At 41.2% G+C, this 20137-nt stretch overlaps 1 protein-coding gene across 2 annotated transcripts in view; it reads left to right on the top strand.

Moving 5' to 3' along the window:
- Positions 1 to 442: 442 nt before the first annotated feature.
- The window catches only part of FLNC (filamin C), a 58500-nt gene continuing 38805 nt past the window's right edge, over positions 443 to 20137 (top strand). For both annotated transcript variants that reach the window (XM_075273887.1, XM_075273886.1), the window contains exon 1: positions 443 to 1315. In XM_075273887.1, the coding sequence (XP_075129988.1) occupies positions 964 to 1315 (352 nt within the window). In that variant the 5' untranslated portion in view covers positions 443 to 963. The remainder of the gene's footprint in view (positions 1316 to 20137) is intronic.

The raw sequence follows: 20137 nt of genomic DNA, 5'->3' as shown, positions 1-20137 counted from the left end.
TCACATATATTTCCCATATACTGGCATATATATCTGACATATTAGTGGTAGTATACTTGGGGGAGGTGATTCATTTGGGGAGGTGGTGGTCTCCTTTGCATTACATCTGCTGCTTTTGTTAACTTGTGTTGTAAGATCCTTTCCCTCTGCCCCCTCTCCCTTCACAGACAGACCTCACTGACATGGGGTATCTAAAAATACAGAGATGTTACAAGCAGTTGGAGCATGGTCCATGTAAACCAATCACAAGTCCTGCTATCCATAGCACCCAATCCAGCCCCTGCTCATTATCTCACTGGGGATTAGAAAATACTCATCTTAGTTGTATATGGTCATGGCTAAGGCATTCCTGGGAGTCCATGCCTCTGACGTTTGGGGGGAGGGAAGCAGAGAGGAGACTAAAGAGGGAGGGGGGATCAGTTTTCTTTAAAACCATCTCCATCCAGGACTCCACACTTTCAAACAAGTTGCTAAATCCCTCTGCTCTCAGCTGTCAGCTGTCTCTCCTGCTCTCTCTTCCTGTTTGCTGGGACATCTCCATCTCTTGGGTCAGCTTTGCTTCTACATTCTATTACATTTGTCATCTTTATCAAAGTTCTGCTTTACTTATCTTTGCACCTCTGCTTTCCACAAAGAAAGGATTCCCTGAAAGGAAACAGAAGACAGGAAGGAGTAGAAAGGTGGAAGCCTATTGCTCTGTGATAATTGTAACAGCCCTCCCAGCCCTGTCCCACTACTAAGGGGGCGTGAAAGGGTTAACCCGAACTTGCCAAGAAACATCTCACTGTTTCCAACAAGAGGACGAATAATAAGGGAACTAATTTGATTGTTGAGCTCTGTTTCAGCAGTTTGAACTCGATTTCACAGTGTGGGTTTGGATCCAGCAGTTTTTACACCCTCTGTTTTTCTCCACCCTTGTTGATCCCCATATAAAAAGCAGCAAGCCTCAAATAAAAAGTCATCATGAGCACTAACGATTACTACGACCAACATCAGCAGTACCAAGGCGAGGAAGCAGACGAGATGCCAGCTACAGAGAAAGATCTGGCTGAAGATGCCCCCTGGAAGAAGATCCAGCAGAACACCTTTACAAGGTGGTGCAATGAACATCTCAAATGTATGAACAAGCGCATAGGGGATCTTCAGAAAGATCTAAGTGATGGCCTCAAACTCATAGCCCTGTTAGAGGTACTGAGTCAGAAGAAGATGTACAGAAAGTACCATTCTAGACCAAACTTCAGGCAGATGAAGCTGGAGAATGTCTCTGTGGCGCTGGAATTCCTGGATAGAGAACATATCAAGCTGGTGTCTATAGGTAAGTAACAATATTGTGACTATTGATAAACCGTTTATTAGAGAAAATAAGACAGTAAGCAGCTTAGTATAGTGTGGGGAAGATGTATCACAGTGTAGATATTTCTAGGTTATAGTACTGAGATTGAGCACCAAATATGTCTATCCTGTGTGTAATATATATCTATTCATATGCTGGGTCCCAATATGTTATTTACATAAATCATATGCATATATTTCCATTCACATACAGCCATTACAGTGAATTTACACAAAATAGTTTCAGTCTAAGGACTATACAAAATATGGTACACACCACCCACTAATATCAGTATCTGGTGTTGTTACCGAGTATATAGTTTCTTTTAATATTGTTTCATAATGATTGCATAGTACAGTTATGCTATGTTCACATGAGTGTTGTTCTCTCTGTCATTTGGGTCTGTCAGAGGACCTGAATGATGGAGACACAGACAGCTATAACAGCGGTTACACATGGATACCAGTAGTACTGCTTGACTATAACCGCCAAGTGACCGGAGTTTTCAAACTGAAAGCAGCGGAGAGAAAAATCTTCCACTGTTTTTCTCTCCAGCCTAATGGCTCGTTCACACGGGGCAAGAGGGGGCGGATTCTGATGCCGAATCCACCTCAGAATCTGCCCCCTCACAATAGAGGTCTATGTAGACCGCTAGCTTCCTTTATCCGTGAGCGGTATGATCCGGCTTACGGAAAAAAAAACAAGCTGTTCTTTCTTCAGACGGATTCCATGGCAGAGTCAGCCCCGGCGTCCGCCTCGCAACAGCACCCTCAGGACTAGGCCCATTCATTTGAGCCTACTCTGGAGGGAGAAGCCGCGACTGTCGGAATTTGCGACAGTCGTGGCAGGTGCATTTTGGTTTAATTCTGATGCAGCTTCCCGCATCAGAATCAGGACCAAAATACGCGGTCCCGTACCCCGTGTGAACAAGGCCTAAGGCTCGGTTCATATCTGCCTTGTGGAAACGCAGCTTTTTTTGTTGCAGATTTTGCTGCGGTTTTTTGAGTCAAAGCCAGTAGTGGATTGAGCAGAAGGTAGAAGTATAAAAGCTAGCTATATATTATCCATTCCTTTTGTAGCCATACATTAGACTTTGACTCAAAAAACACAGCAAAATTTGCAACAAAAAAAGCTGAGGAAATGCAATATGGGGCCTCAGCCTTCAACAGATTTCTACTGCTCATTTACTCAGTTCAGAGAGGCAAGTGCCATGTAGCTGAGAGACAAGCGTAAGTCACTATGATATTGTTATACTGCAAGGTTGTGAGATCACACAGGTCTTCACTAAAGTGCTGCAACATCATCATAGAAAATCTCTGCATTTTCCTTCCATTGTGTAAAGAGGCTGACAAGAGAGTCATGGTTGTTGTTCCATGTTTTCTAGTTAAAATCCTTTTATTATTTTGAGTTTTATTTACACATTATACTGTATACTAGTAATAATGTAAATGTATGTTGTGACACCTTATTTTTATATATTGGTAAATTTTGGACTGTAGAAAAACGGGATGACAACTTTTGTGGGTCCTGCTTGTTGGCCTTATTTCTTTTCACTAGGTTTTTCAGGACAGGATACAAGTTAAATATGGCTAAATATGTTCTTTACAAGCTTGACTGAAGAGGACAGTCCAAGGGCATTCACCCACTAGGGTTGTTTTTTTGGGGGGGTTTTGTACTACAGTAAAGTAGAGCTAATAATTGGATTTTCCAGTCCCTACATATTGATAAACTATCCTGAGAATTGGTCAACAATATCACATAAGTGGGGGTCACCTGACAACCCTTTAAATCATCTGTTCTCAGCCACTGATACACAGAGAATGGAGCAGAAAGCAGACGGCTTTGTACTCGGTGTAGTGGCTGAACTGCTGCATCAAATGAATGGGAGCTGATCTGCAGTAATTTGGTCTGGCCTCTACACAGAAAAAAAAGAGCTGTCTGCTTCCTGCTCCATTATCTGTTATCAACCACTGAGAACAGCTAGTTAATGGAGATGCCAGGTGTCAGACTCTCACTGACCTCATACTGATGATCAATTCTTAGGATAGATCCTTTGCCACAGGTGCTGTGTTGTATACATCCTACGAGATAGTATTCTCTTTTGCTTATATGGCTTGTATGCTCCATGGCCTCCCTACTTGTAGTACTATGGCTCAGCCCCATTATCTGCACTCTGGAGCCTACACAGTTCATGGAGAGCTTAGTTAGTTTCTCTAGTCTTTCCCTGTTATTGCCAAGCTGAAGACGCCCCTCCTTCTGTAACTACTTTGGGGCTTTTCTCCCCCAGTCCTCAGACAACTGGGGGAGAGAATGCCACACTACCTACCCTTAGGATAAGTCATCAATATTTGAAGCCTGGAAAACCCCTTTAATATGGCCTGCACTGAGATTTCTTTATTATATATAAACTATAGATAGCCTGTTCTACTGACATGTACAATTTAGTATACGTTATTTTTCATAAAATAACAATTCTAGAGCATTTTTTCTTCTGCTGTTCCTCTGTTATTCTGATTAATTTGACAAGTGGATGTTACCAGTTGGGGGGGGGGGGTGTTCCTATACACTGAGACACCATCCAGCCAATGCTGATACTGTCGCACTGTGTAGGGACACACCGCCTTTCACAATGGGAATGGTGATGCCCAATTGTCAATTTGTTCATGAATAATAATAATACACTTTATATAGCTAGCACCAACATATTCCACAGCACTTTATAAATATTCAGAAGTTATAAGAAGAAATTTTCTGGAAAATAAAGGTGTTTGCTAATCATATCAGGAAAACCAACTGAATAGGACATATGTGTTATGTCACTGAGAATGCTACAGAATGCTACTGAGGTAGCTACAGTAAGTGTTGGATTGTGCCTCTCTTCGACAGACCCATAGATCGCTGCGGGAAGAACCGCGTGGGGACTTAGCCTTAAACAGTAAAACCTTTTTGGGATTTCATTTTCAGATGTGTATTTTCTCCCCCATAGCGTTTTTAGCTGCGTTTTATAGGCTTAGCCTAAGCAAGAGATGTAATGAACACAGTTCATAGTTTGTCACTCCCAGTAGAGAAAGGTCCAGAGTTACATACATATGTTACAATAATGCAATTTTGTAATGATTTATACCTGGGATTTGTATAAATGGGAAAGGCGTAGATGACTAATAACAAAAATAAGCCTTAATAAGAAAGGACTAAGTGTCTTCACATGACATCATCATCTAAATCCAGGTATAATAATGTTAGTCTTTAAGTACAGCACCTAACCATTGTGTGACACTCTGCAGTGAAAAATACAATATATGTAACAGAACAACACAAAAATCCAGTCTATGTAATATTTCATCATCATTTTACTGATAATGGGTTCTACACTATTGCAAGTACTGAATCTAGCTGACATAACACATATGCATTACATTATTTAGGATTATAACCATGGTATTTCACAATACAATGTAAATACCTGGAGGCAATATTTCAATGTTCAGTGTATGGAGGCATGGAAATTCTAAAATAATGATTTCAGTCGACTTTCAGTAGCATTGTGGCTGCTTGTATAATGTATGTTTTATGGATAATCATTTTTATCTATAAGGGCCAACATATTCCACAATATTTTACAATGTAGTAACAAATGTGACAAACAAAACAAAAGCTAACTATAATAAGTGAATAAACAATGTGATGATAGGAGAGAGTCCCCTGCCCATAAATACTTTACCATGTAAGTAGAGATTGCATTGTAGAACTGTTGGCTGTGGACTTGTACTGATAAACAAGAATACTGTATGCTATCCCTAAACAGCTCTATATATATGGCCAATCCAGATAGGGTTATATGGGTGGCTAAAACCCCATGAAAGGCACATGCAATATCCATTATTCTCTACAAGGAAAATATATTTGCAAACTTGTAATTAGCACAAAAAAACACATTGAATGACTGTAATTTCAGAGCCTAACATGAATCAGAATCTAAGGAAATGTGTGAGATTGGAAAGGCATGACCTAATTTAAGTAAATGAGACTTAATAGTAATATCAGGAACAGCCAATTGACTGTGAAGGTAGAAGAAAGCAGCCATGTTTTTCAAATGCTGCATAACTCCTTTAAGTCATTGTGCAAGCTCAATCTTGAAGGGGCTTCCAGACTGGGTGTATTGTTGATCCCCAGAATAGGTAGATACACAGACTATGCCCAGATCAGCTTTTCCAGGGAGACTCTAGCGCCAGAATCTATTTGCTGGACAAAGACAAAGCATGAGGCAGAAGGCTCTGTACACTCTAAAGCAGCTGGTCACTTGTACAGGAGCAGAGCTACAATACTCCAGCACTGGTGCTATACAGTGGAACCCTCTGCTTCCAGTTTCTTCCCCTGTATAGGTTTTGACATCAGAGGCCTTTATAACTTCCCTGACTAACTAGTTCTGCTCTGTTTTGTTTTCTAGATAGACAGGTCTAGTAGAAACAAAACATGTTGAGTTTTTTTCATTACCGCCATGTATCCATTTATTTTAGGCTGAGGATACACATTGTGGAAAAATTGTGTTTGTTTTTTGCTTGAGATTTTGTTGCATTTTTTTTTTTTTAGCCAAATCCAAGAGTGACTTCAAAGGAAATCTCCCTTCTGCTATATTCATTCTTAGCTTTGGCCTAAAAAAACCCCTATAGCTAAATCTACAACAAAAAACTGAGCTTTTTTCAACATGTAGCCTAAACCTCAAAAGTTATACATCAGTCTTTCTTTTTCTTTTTCCACCTTTGCTGGCAGTCAAGACATTAGAAAAGTTAGCAGTTAACTGTATTATCATGGGAGGGTTAGGAGGAAAGAATAAGGAACTTCACTATAAATATTTCATTGCATTTCTTTAAGTCTCTGCACACACACCTCAGTTTACAAATCCCCATAAACGTAACTGGTACATCTGTCTTTAGTTGATACTTCATTCTTACTGATACTACAAGATGTTGGCTGATGTTAAACATGCACTGCTTTATCAAATCTTTGTAACCTGGTGCCTAGAAGAACCTTTTACTTCTGCAAGAGGCTCCATCAGATATACATTATCCCACAACAATTGAAAATTTACATGTTCAGCAACAAAATGTCAATGTGAATCTTATTTTTAACAATGAAGAGAAGTTTCAAATACAGAAATAAATGAGGAAAAAGAGTCTCATATATTCTCTTATATCCCCATGCACCTCTGAGGATGCCAGGATATGGTGAAACACGTCTGTTTCTTTGTTTTCAGTTGAATTTCTAGTATCTCTATACATAACCAAAATGATGGTAGAGAAACTTGAATAACATTAGGTCTATTTCAGACAGAAATGCATGTGCTAGCTATGGTTAGAATAGATTGATTTGGAAGCTTTATATATAATCATACCTATAAGAGAATCTAAATTGTATCACTGCCCAAGAGTAGAAATTTATATCCAACATCTGTAATGGTATATTTGATGAGATAAGATAGAAATGGTCACTTGTTTTTTTTGGCCGGACACAAAGTCGGACATGCGGAGAGGCAGCAGGCAGACACCGGAGTTTACCTTTAAAAACCCATTCAAATAAATGGGTGTTAAAGCTGATCGCCGGGAAGCCGTCCCCTGTTCAGTTTCATCAGGTCTGATGACGGAAACCCAGTGAAATGACACAGGGCGGACATAGGTGCAAATGTGAATGCCCCCTCACCTGACTGATGTAAATTTTAATTCTGGTGCAATGGAGTGCCCTGGATTATTGAGCAGTCAGAAACTCTTAATAATTAACCCTTAATAATTCAGATAAGGTTAGCCCTGGGAGGGGAATGAACTAAGACTGGCATACAGAACACTAGTCTTTATAAGTTCTACGCTCCAGTGAGGGAGGAGCCATTCCAACTGCTCATATAGCGAACAACATATAATTTACTCAGTATATTCATTCCTGTCCACAATAGGAATCACAGTCTGACTTCTCTATCACAGACACATTTAGTTGGAGAGCGTACCACATAACAGCATGTGTAATGTACAGTATGTTGCTTTTTTTCCCAAACACCAGTTGTCAGAGGATTGCTTAAATTCCATCCACTTAGTTCTTTTAAACTGGAAGAATTCCACACACCCAGTACCTCACCCCCTGCTGCCAACATACTTTTTAGATATCAAAATGGAGGAGACATAGCAATAATACCAATAAAGTTGACCATGCATTCTTGGGTCTTCCAGATAAGAATGTTAGTATAGGGATCAGGCCATGCACAAAACCCTCACAACTTCATGTGTGTTAAAGGACAAAAAATAAGCATCTGTGTGTAGTGATAAGAAGACCTGATCTGGTAGCAATACCTAGAAGTGTTCATCACCAGAGCAGTAACATATTAAAAAAAATATTCTCATGTAACTACCAATAGAGTATTAATTGATTCATTCAATGTCTATGAATGACAGAAGGTTTGGATGGTATCAGCCACCTTATCTAACAATAACTTCCCTGTAAGCATAGAGCAGAATGAGATAAGCCCTGTCTGTGCAGCCACCACCCCCAACTGTGAGGAGATGTGACAGGTGTGGGTGACACTGAGCAGGGCTCTCATTACTGATATAGCTGACATTTTGTGTGAGAACAGTATGAGCAGGACAGCAGGACAAAGGATTAGAAAAATGGTTCACTCTCTTGAGGATTATATTTTATATCTTCAACCTATATTGTCCAGGCACTATAAAAAGCAGGAGTTATATTAACACTATAAGCATCTATGACATTATCTGTGTGAATGCATATGATATCCCAGGATGGTATTCTAAACCAAGAGAAAGAACTGGTGTATTACAAGTGAAATATTACTTCACTATCAGTCCCTATAAATTAGCAGTATCACCCTCCTATAGACATAATACACAGAGATACTTATATTCAATGGAATAATATCCAGCCATCCAAAATACACTAGTACTATCAAGAGTAAAATCACTTTAGAAGAACTAAAATGGAAATACTTCATATAAGATGTATTAGTTTAAGCCAGGTAGCGCATAATGGAAGCAGTGGGCTTAAGAGCTTCTTATCTTAGAGTATATACAAACAAAATCCTCAGAGAGTAGATTGGTTTTATATGGACTCCTTCAGTATACAGAAACACTGACAGTGAATTTGTGTGTAATGCACTGCTCCTCTGCAGGCACTACATATATATATATATATATATATATATATATATATATATATATATATATATATATAGCATAATTTATTTACATAGCACTGATAACCTATGGATTGTTTAACATTTGATAAATTGCAGGAATGGGTGAAAAGATAAATGCATTGTAAGTAGATGATGGGAGCACAAAGTGTACAGTACATTCACTTTGGGGCATTTACACAGTATAGTGTAAACCTAAATATTGGACTTTGGACTTCAAGTTTAAGGGAGACTGTCACCTGAACCCCAGTGTATCAATCCAGCTTTGCAGACAGATAGTGTTGCTCCAAATAATGCATTTGCAAAAATAGCAATATCTCAGCAATGGTGGCACCTATTCACAAAGGAATAGAAACACTATTGATTCTACTGACTCCAAGTTTTGTATCGCTGGGGTTTGGGCCTTTATTGATAATGTAGTAATACCAAGGCCCTTTTAAAGGATTTTTGCCCTTATTTGTACAGAAACAGTTAAACTTTTGTGAGAGTTTGATGTGCACAGTATAGTACTATACTGAGTTTGATGTGCACAGTATAGTACTGGTTACAGGATTTATAGCACCTATAGTGTGTTATTTTTGGACTACTGGATGCAATCTTATGATGTATACACATTAATTTTTGTAAGTCCCATTCAGCTAAAATGGGACAGTCAGAAATTTCTGCAACAGGAGCAACACGGTGGCTCAGTGGTTAGCACTGCAGCCTTGCAGCGCTGGAGTCCTGGGTTTGAATCCCGCCAGGAACAACATCTGCAAGGAGTTTCTATGTTCTCCCTGTGTTTGCGTGGATTTCCTCCCATACTAAAAAGACATACTGATAGGTAAAAAGAAGGAAAAAAATGAACATTGTGAGCCCTATATGGGGCTCACAATCTACATTTAAAAAAAAAAAATTCTGCAACAAATCTGCCATGTATGAATATTAACCACCTTAATCTACACATTGGTAAATTGAATTATAGACCATGACATCCCTGAAGACATTTATGTTTTCGGTAGCTAAAGACAAAACTGCTACATACAGTTATGCAGGGTTCACACCAGCGCCTGAACTCCTGAAACTTGACATGCCGAGTCTGGCCATGTGCACCAGTGAGTGTTTTATGCGCTCCGCAGCAAAACCGTTTTTTTTTTTTTTTTAAACCAGACACAGAGTACTGTCATGTTTAAAAAAACTGGTTTCGCCGCGGAGCGCATAAAACGCTCACCGACGCACACGGCCGGAGACTTTTCAAGCCGATTCAAATGAATGGGATTGAAACATGCTGGCAGGTTTCCATCTCCTGCCCCTGTTTTGTGCAGGAAACGGAAACCTGTAGAACGGAGTATGGGCGCAGATGTGAGCGAGCCCTTACTCTTTTGCCTTTTTATTTCTCTCTAAGTGCATAAGATGATACAGTGTATCTGTTAATAGAGAAATATGTAATCCTTCAGTATTTATACTCTGAATTGTATATTTAGATATACACCCAGCAGAGGAGTTACTTATACTGAAAATATACACAAAGAATGCATACCAATCCAGCTTTCAAGACAGATGGCACTCTGTTATATATATAATCCCCTAGGAAGACATATATAGAAAAGCTGAAATTCAAATGTCTGTTTGTTAGTTTATCAACAGTAAGAAATATAGGGAAGAAAAGCTCACCAGCTGTGTATTAAAGATAGACACAAGCTGGACGCAGATTCGGCCGATACAACAAATCTCATGAGGTCAGTTGTACATGGCCAGTTTCAGACCGGGAAACTTGCTGGCCCTTACAAAGCTCAACTAAAGTGATTCAGTATGTCAGTTCAGTAAGCTGGTTTTGGACCAATATATCTGACTAATAGATGGATCGAAATTCCTGGCCTGAACGTGGTTGTGAAAAGCCTAAGAATACACCTAGTAGTCAAAGCTACAGGCCCAGTTATTAATATGTGAGTTTTATTATTAAAAACATAATGTACCCTGCACAAAATCTTCTCTTCCCTATGTTAGTTAGGCCTCATTCAAATGACAGGGTACATCAGCCACGTGCTAGTTGTATTAACAGCCAGCACATGACCCCATACACTTTGTGATCTATTCACACGACCGTTGTTTTAAAAATAGAAGACATAAAAAAGTATTAGATTTCACAACCGATTGCAGGGCTGTATTGTGTGAATGTACTTAGGTAGTTCAGAGAAATTTTATTAATCCAAATATAAATTCACATTAATAATCATGGTGTAAATAAATTGGAGCAACATGTTCTTGTGTAGATAGGTCATACAGAGAGAGTATAATCCAGAAAGGGACCCTAAACTAACATTGAGTTGCCAGAATACACAGAAGTGCTGTCATGTGGTACCATAAATACATATATTTATCCTATTAATATTATAAATGTGAAAGTTTGTGAGTTTGTATGTTTGTGGGTTTGTGTGTTCGGATGTTTGTTAGTCAATCACGCAAAACCCGCTTGACCGATTTGGCTGAAATTTTCCACAAACATAGTTAATACACCCCATTGCGCAATAGGCTACTTTTCGTCACAATAGCGCACATACGTTTTTCCCAGGACCCCCACAAACCCCAAACTCACACCACCATCTCTGCAATCTCACACACTTTGGACCATAGAAAGCCACAAAATTCATATTGCCCTCTGCAGCCTCGCCCCTAACCCCACACAATCACATATACATATACTTTACCACTTTGCCCCTCACCTTAACGATACTCCAGGAGGTTCTCTTTAACGCTCCGGAGCAGCCATGTTTGCCGACCCCCACCGCTCTGACAATCCGCGACACCGCCCACCCATGTCATTACCCCTAGGCGGTCTAATAAATGCAAAAAAAAAAAGGTTTAAAAAAAGTAAAAAAAATATTAAAAACAACAACAAAAAAGGATTAAAAATTCAAATCACCCCCCTTTCCCTAGAACACATATAAAAGTAGTTAATAACTGTGAAACACATACATGTTAGGTATCCCCGCGTCCAAAATCGCCCGCTCTACAAAGCTATACAAATATTTTTCCTGTTCGGTAAACGCCGTAGCGGGAAAAATGGTCAAAAGTGCCAAACCGCCGTTTTTTCACTGTTTTGATTCTGATAAAAATTTGAATAAAAAGTGATCAAAGCAATAACATTTCCTGAAAATGGTAGAACTACAAAGTACACCCAGTCCCGCAAAAAAAGACGCCATATACATCCTCGTACATGCACGTATAAAAAAGTTACGGCTGTCGGAATATGGCGACTTTTCAAAAAAAAATTTTTTAACAGTTTTGGATTTTTTTAAAGGGGTCAAAATGTAAATAAAACCATATAAATTTGGTATCCCCGGAATCTTAACGAAACACAGAATACAGGGGACATGTCATTTTGGTTGCACAGTGAATGCCGTACAACCAAAGCCCGTAAGAAAGTCGCAGAAATGCATTTTTTCTTGAAATCCACCCCATTTTGAATTTTTTCCCTGCTTCCCAGTACATTATATAGAATAATTAATGGTGGCATCATGAAGAAAAATTGGTCCTGCAAAAATTAAGACCTCATATGGCTCTGGGAGCGGAGAAATAAAAAAGTTATGAGGTTTAGAAGGAGGGGAGTCAAAAACGAAAATCAAAAAATGCCATCGGCGGGAAAGGGTTAACTTCAAATACTTCTGTCCCAAAGTCACTATGTAAAGTTTCTCACAACACCGTATATATAGCAGCTCAAATACAAAGTAACTTCAACACAAAAGTCTCATGTATTCTCTGAATTACAGAAAAAACAAGATACAAACTTACATTTCATATCCCATACCTTATACACACTACGAAAACCTTACCCATGCCTGTATATACCCACTTCTACAATCACCGCAGACGAAGTCGCGGGTACCAGCTAGTATACCATAAATGAGCTGAAGGCATAATTTTTTTCCCTCACATTATTTTATTCTCACTAGAGACATTTTCATTTCTTCTAAGGGGCCACTCAAAACGCAAAAGGGGAGGAGGATTTGAGGCGGTCTCCTCTGACCTTTTCAGCCCTATGCATCTGTCTGATTTGCCCCAGACACAGTGGGGTTAATGCGAGGTCGTGATTTTAGTAGTAGTAGCCTTATGCTACAGGTTCTGCAGCTGAATCGGCCATGGAATCCGCTGAAAGATCAAGCAGGATAGGAGGCAGAAGTGGAAATACTGAAGCTGAAAAAAGAACCATCCACCACTTCTTCCCTTTGAAAACAATGGGAGGAAAATTCAGGCTGGAATTTGGAACTGATTTTTAGGTGGAAGCCACCTCATCTGCAAACTCCTCCATGTGGTTATTTTGCTCTACAAGACATTTTCTTTTTATATCGGATAAAAAAAGATTGATTCTATTCAGTGATTTTGAGATCATATCTGTAAAAGTGTTCAGTTAGTTTTCACCAAGTTTCCATTAAGCAGATATACTGTACATAGGAAATGCCTATAGAAGGAATAGAAGTTTCATGACAAACTATAACGCTCGCCCTGAATCTCACCAGTGTTTTACGTGAAACTGACCAGCGTATTGTTTGTAATGTCTGGTTTCCTATACTATAACTGAGAAGCTGGAAATAATTCCCAACACTTATTCTCTTGTGGGATGTTAAATTACAATGACCAAGAAGGTGGAAACTTCATATACCGATTGCCTTTATTGTCTGGAGTTATACTGCAATATATGTAAAGGTATGGATGAATAGAGATGGTAATAGCCATCAGTTATATCCTAGAAAGATGTTCTGAAAATGCCAAGGCCAGTAAATGAGCATAAGCAATGTGCCAGCGACAGGTGAACCAAGTAAACATGAGATAAATCACTACTAGACTACTGTACCTTTATGTGTTGGCGTATTCAGCTATAATTACTGTATTTGGCTGCTAGCACTAATATCTGGAGGTGTCTGTGACAGATATAATGTGTCATGGATGAATGCAAGCTGGAAGTCTACTATTTCTTTTATCAGTTCACTAATGGGGCTTTCCATAGAAATAACTAATACTGTGTGTATTAACAAGCTGATAAAAGTAAATGGGATGTTTGAAGTTGTAAAATTTAATATTGTCAGTAGTCATGTTAATAGAAATAGATTTTCTACTTTATGTATATTAAACATGATTGGTTTTCTATGACCCAAGAGACTGACTGCATTGCCTGTAGTACATTGCGCTCATCTTCTCTTTGTACATTGCAGCTTTGTTCATCCAGCTGTGGGGTGTAGAGGTAACAGTCACTACCAGGTCCTGAACCCTGGTGGGTCTCTAAAGGTCCCTTTGCCATATAAAATATACCAATATTGTAAACGGTGCAAGAGTGATAAGGGCCCCATTACAAATCCAGTTGGGGCCCAGAAGCTTAATCTGAGATATTAGGGAGGGTCACATGGCAGCAATACAGAGCACGGTTCCATACAATATAAAGAGAAGTGGGAGGGGCAATGTATGACCTGCACCATTTATATGTGGGGGACATAAAAGACCACTCATTTTAAATACAAATAAATATGAAAGTTCAATTATTTTATCAGCATTATCACCAAAGCTATTCTTACAAGCCTGAACAACCCCTTTAAATGTTAACCTCCTCCACATGCCGCTTTTTCCATTGCAATCTGCAGGGCTGCAGTGTGAACAAACACATAGATGTATAATGTAAACATATTACAAATGATAACGTGCCATCTTTGTTATGTGTATATTAGCATCTCTGCCATGGAGGCAAACACAGTAAAGTGTTCCCTGGAGCATCTTACTAAGTAGCTGCAATGTTTATGCCAGACCCTGCTGCTTATGGTTAGCGTGATGAAACAGATTTTAATTACAATTGTTATGAAGAACATATGTGTACTCAGTATGTGAAGCACTTGCATGGTCACACCAATCATTAAAACCAGAAATTAGGACTTGAATTAGAATAAAGTGATTATTCCACTTTCTAAAACTGATGATTTATGCTTATGGCAATCTGTCACCAGAACCTAACCTAACAAGCCCTGCAGATAGACTGGGGTCATGTTAGGGTCACCCAAATCAAATGGTGTTTTCCCTTTGTGAAGCGGTGCCTCCACTGCTGAGATATTGGTGTTTTTGTTAATATGCAAATGAGCTCTTTGGAGCAACGGCAATGCCCTCAGAACTCCATAAAAAAATCTGGGCGGGATTTTGTGATACTATGGGGGGTCTCATTTTGCCCCCCCACTGTTAGCTTTTTGAACAAACTGTAGCACGTGTGAACACTCTGGCCTTGTCACTCTTTCCATTTAGTGGCAGAAGGTGCAGTGCTCAAAATGCCATACTTTTCTTAGCAGCTATTCTGGGACCTGCAGAACAAGCCCCTTAAAACAGCTGACTGGTGTGGGTCCGAATCCCAGCACACGGAACTATATAATTGATCAATTTTAAAAAGCTGGATAACCCCTTATGGTAACCAATGCTTCAACTAAAACTAGGTCTACATGACATTATTTTACTAATGTTTTCTTCAATGGCAGACAAATATTGCCCAAGGAATTAGGGTGCAAAGTCTGCACCCACAGTAGTTATTCCTAGCAGTATAAGTCTTAGTTGTGACAGCCATCATAGATAGAGATCATGTTACAACCACTACCCTATCCATCACTGGATGAAATATGTCATAACTAGCTGGCACCCGCGACTTCGTCTGCGGTGATTGTAGAAGTGGGTATATACAGGCGTGGGTAAGGTTTTCGTAGTGTGTATAAGGTATGGGATATGAAATGTAAGTTTGTATCTTGTTTTTTCTGTAATTCAGAGAATACGTGAGACTTTTGTGTTGAAGTTACTTTGTATTTGAGCTGCTATATATACGGTGTTGTGAGAAACTTTGCATAGTGACTTTGGGACAGAGGTATTTGAAGTTAACTAGAGATGAGCGAACACTAAAATGTTCGAGGTTCGATTCGAACAGCCGCTCACTGTTTGTGTGTTCGAACGGGTTTCGAACCCCATTATAGTCTATGGGGAACAGATACTCGTTAAGGGGGAAACCCAAATCCGTGTCTGGAGGGTCACCAAGTCCACTATGACACCCCAGGAAATGATGCCAACACCTCTGGAATGACACTGGGACAGCAGGGGAAGCATGTCTGGGGGCATCTAACACACCAAAGACCCTCTATTACCCCAACATCACTGCCTAACAACTACACACTTTCCACATTCAAAAAAACCTCTATCAAAGTGGGAAAATACCTGGAAACCTTCTTTACTCCCCAAATGGATGGACACAAACCCCAATTTAAGCTCAACAAACAGTAACAACCACCCTTTTAAATCACGTTCCCCATGACAACCACAAATGGAATAGGCAATGGGAATTCCAAAAGCCCTCACCCTTAACTGTCATTTTCAGTGTGTGTGTGTGTGTGATGTGGTAAGACCTTCCAAAATTCACTTTTCTAGCCCTTAACATGAGCCCTTCCAAACAAAGTTACAGGACCTTAAGCTGAGCTACCAGCAGAGATTGAGGCCCTTGGCATGAGTAGAGCCTTGCACCAGCAGTGTTTTTGGCACTTAGGGTGAGTTGAGCCTTGTACCAGCGTGTGTCCCTTAACATCAGGCGGGCCCTAAGTTCTGCGCTTTGCACAAAAGTTCCACATTAACTAGGCTGAATGGTACAAAGATTAGTAGGCCCGAGAACCAGGAACAGGTCTTGCAATGGCTGTCGGATAACGCTTAAAGCACATTGTCCACCAGCCAGTCAGCCTCTACCTCCTCTTACCCAACAGTCTTGTCCTCCTTCCACCCAAAATTCCCAATCTTCCCAGAACAATAACCCCAACTGTCCCTGCTCCCCAGAGCTGTTCTCCCTTCCTTTGACTGTACCGCAACCTGCCCCTCCATTTCGCGATTCCACGGACCTAACAGACGAGTATCTGTGTCCAGATGCTCAAACACTAGAGTCTCCTCCATCTCCGGTCGATTTGGTGGCGGATGACCAGCAACCCACCCTCATCGACGACGATGAGACGCAGTTGCTGTCAGGGCAGCCAGTTGACATGCGCATTGTGCAGGAGGAGGAGGCGAGACAGGAGTTGGAAGAGGAGGTGGTGGACGACGAGGACAGTGACCCCACCTGGACAAGGCGGATGTCAAGCTGGGAAAGTAGTGTGGATGTTGAGGCAGGTGCAGCACCAAAAAGGGTAGCTAGAGGCAGAGACATGTCCAGAGGCAGAGGTCAGCTGCTTTGCCGAAGCCAGGCCAGACCCGGAATGTCCGAAGATGTTCCCTTTTGTACCCAGCCCAGAAAAACTCCCCCATCGAGGGCACATTTCTTGAAGGTGTAGAGTTTTTTCAAGGAATGCGCCGAGGACAGATATAGTGTCGTCTACACAATTTGCCTCTCGAAATCGAGTAGGGGCCCTGAGAAGAGCAACCTGTCCACCACTTCAATGCACCGTCATTTGGAATCCAAGCAATGGAATCAGTGGCAGGCAGCAACGGCAGGACAAACGTCGCCCGCCGTTCATGCCACTGCCTCTGCTCACAGTGCTGGCGATGCACTCCAGAGGACGAGCCAGGACATCACTTCATCTGCCTCCGCCACTTTGTTGACTTCTCCCTCATCCTCCCCTGTTTCTGTCTTATCTCCTTCTCCTGCACCATCAAAGGCACCATCAGGCGCTTCTTTACAACAACCCACCATCTCTCAGACATTGGAGCGCCAGCAGAAATACACCGCTAACCACCCACCCACGCAAGCCTAGAACGCCAACATCGCTAAACTGCTGGCCCAGGAGAGGTTGGCGTTCCGGCTTGTTGAAACTCCCGCCTTCCCGGACCTGATGGCAACTGTGGCACCTCACTATGCCGTCCCTAGCCGTCTCAACTTCTCCTGGTGTGGCGTCCCCGCCTTGCACCAGTACGTGTCACTCAACATCAGGTGGGCCCTTAGTTCCGCGCTTTGCTGCAAGGTCCACTTGACCACCGACACTTGGACAAGCGCCTGTGGTCAGGGATGCTGCTTATCTTTAAGGACAGGCAGGGTGAATGTGGTGGAGTCTGGTCCCGGGGTGCAAACTGAGGTACCCTATCTCCTCTCCCAGGCCAAAATTCATGGCAGGAGTAGACTGAAACCCTACGACGCTGCAACCTCCACCACAGCTACTAGCGGCAAACGCTAAAACATTGGTGTGGGGAGACGTCAGCAGGCGGTGCTGAAGCTCATCAGCTTGGGGGACAGACAGCACAGTGCCTCCGAGGTCAGGGATGCCATCCTGGCTGAGATGGCATTTTTTTTTCCCTGCTACACCTGGGGCCTGGCATTTTTGCGCCTGTGATAATGGCTGGAACCTGGTAGCAGATCTGGAGCTTGCCAGACTCAAACACGGTCCACGCATGGCCCACGTTTTCCAACTTGTTGGTGCCATGTTTCTTTGAAACCTACACCATTGTGCCTGATATACAGGTCAAAGTGGGGCCATTTTCGTAAGTGAGAACTAGCCTCTGCTAGGCAGAAAACATTCAGAGCACACTCCTCTCATCTTTGCACCGTTGGCTGGCGGAGGAAGACGAGGGGGTTGGAGTGGCATCTGATGTCCCTGTCCCACACGAGGCTAGAGGGTGCACTTCAGTGCATCGCATTGCTTCACCACAAATGGTGTGAAGGGGAGTGGAAAATGGAGGAAATGGAGAGTGACCCTTACAGTTGGGGCCAGCAAAGGCATGCCAAGTAACACACTGGCACACATGGCTGACTTCATCTTGGGTTGCTTTTCAACACATATTTCACATCATGAAGAACAAATAATACTGGATTTTTACAAGCCTCGAACCCCGGTCTAGGTCTAATGTCTGTTCCTTTCTTATATTAGGGGAGAGGGAAAAAAAATTACTTCAGTGATACGTTTAGCGTACATAGACTGACTATTAATGTGTATCCCACTTAGTGTTGTTAGGGTTACACACCGTCACAACCTGGCTAAAGCTTCTATAGCTGTTAATAAAGTCAACATAACTTTACGGTATCCAAAAAGACAGCTGGTACCGACAGAGAGCAAGACAAATGTCAACCAAAGCTGTGAGCTCTGAACACCCACAGTGACTTTGGCGTCATCATCATTATAAGGGAGCGGGTGGTAATAAATAACTTGGCAGTGCCTAAAACCCAAAAAGCTTATACAACTATATTTACATTAAGATACACAAATGACACTTTTCAGTAGCATGTCATGAGACAAGCTGATAAGCTCTTCCTTTGTGCAGTGCTATTTGAAAGTTAAATGCTGCCTTTATTTTAATTCTGGAGAAGGTGCAGACATTAGATTTAGAACATGTTGTCTTCATTGTCCAAATCCTCTATATAGGTAACGTGTTTTTCGGGCCGAGCTGTCTGGGAATGAGCTGGTGCAGCACTGACAACCTGGGTGAATATGGCAAGAGCGTGAGATGTAGGGTGAATGAATCCCCAAATTATTTGTGGAATTCCCAGTCAGACAATGGCACTATCTACCAGTAGCAAAAATTGTGGGTGCACGTAACCCCAATATATTCTTTGAATTCCCAGTGAGACAATGGCACTGTATAGCAGTAGCAAAAATTGTGGGTGCACGTAACCCCCATATATTCTTTGAATTCCCAGTGAGACAATGGCACTATATACCAGTAGCAAAAATTGTGGGTGCACGTAACCCCAATATATTCTTTGAATTCCCAGTGAGACAATGGCACTGTATAGCAGTAGCAAAAATTGTGGGTGCACGTAACCCCAATATATTCTTTGAATTCCCAGTGAGACAATGGCACTATATACCAGTAGCAAAAATTGTGGGTGCACGTAACCCCAATATATTCTTTGAATTCCCAGTCAGACAATGGCACTGTATAGCAGTAGCAAAAATTGTGGGTGCACGTAACCCCCATATATTCTTTGAATTCCCAGTGAGACAATGGCACTGTATAGCAGTAGCAAAAATTGTGGGGGCACGTAACCCCCATATATTCTTTGAATTCCCAGTGAGACAATGGCACTATATACCAGTAGCAAAAATTGTGGGTGCACGTAACCCCAATATATTCTTTGAATTACCAGTCAGAAACTGGCACTATATAGCAGTAGCAAAAATTGTGGGTGCACATAACCCCAATATATTCTTTGAATTCCCAGTCAGACAATGGCACTGTATAGCAGTAGCAAAAATTGTGGGTGCACGTAACCCCCATATATTCTTTGAATTCCCAGTGAGACAATGGCACTATATAGCAGTAGCAAAAATTGTGGGTGCACGTAACCCCCATATATTCTTTGAATTCCCAGTGAGACAATGGCACTATATACCAGTAGCAAAAATTGTGGGTGCACGTAACCCCAATATATTCTTTGAATTCCCAGTCAGACAATGGCACTATATACCAGTAGCAAAAATTGTGGGTGCACGTAACCCCAATATATTCTTTGAATTCCCAGTGAGACAATGGCACTATATAGCAGTAGCAAAAATTGTGGGTGCACGTAACCCCCATATATTCTTTGAATTCCCAGTGAGACAATGGCACTATATACCAGTAGCAAAAATTGTGGGTGCACGTAACCCCAATATATTCTTTGAATTCCCAGTCAGACAATGGCACTATATACCAGTAGCAAAAATTGTGGGTGC

Source organism: Leptodactylus fuscus, chromosome 5 (genome assembly GCF_031893055.1).
Source record: "Leptodactylus fuscus isolate aLepFus1 chromosome 5, aLepFus1.hap2, whole genome shotgun sequence".
NCBI classification, from domain to species: domain Eukaryota; kingdom Metazoa; phylum Chordata; class Amphibia; order Anura; family Leptodactylidae; genus Leptodactylus; species Leptodactylus fuscus.
The sequence above is the reverse complement of the archived record's forward strand: the minus strand, read 5'-3'. Positions and strand labels throughout refer to the sequence as shown.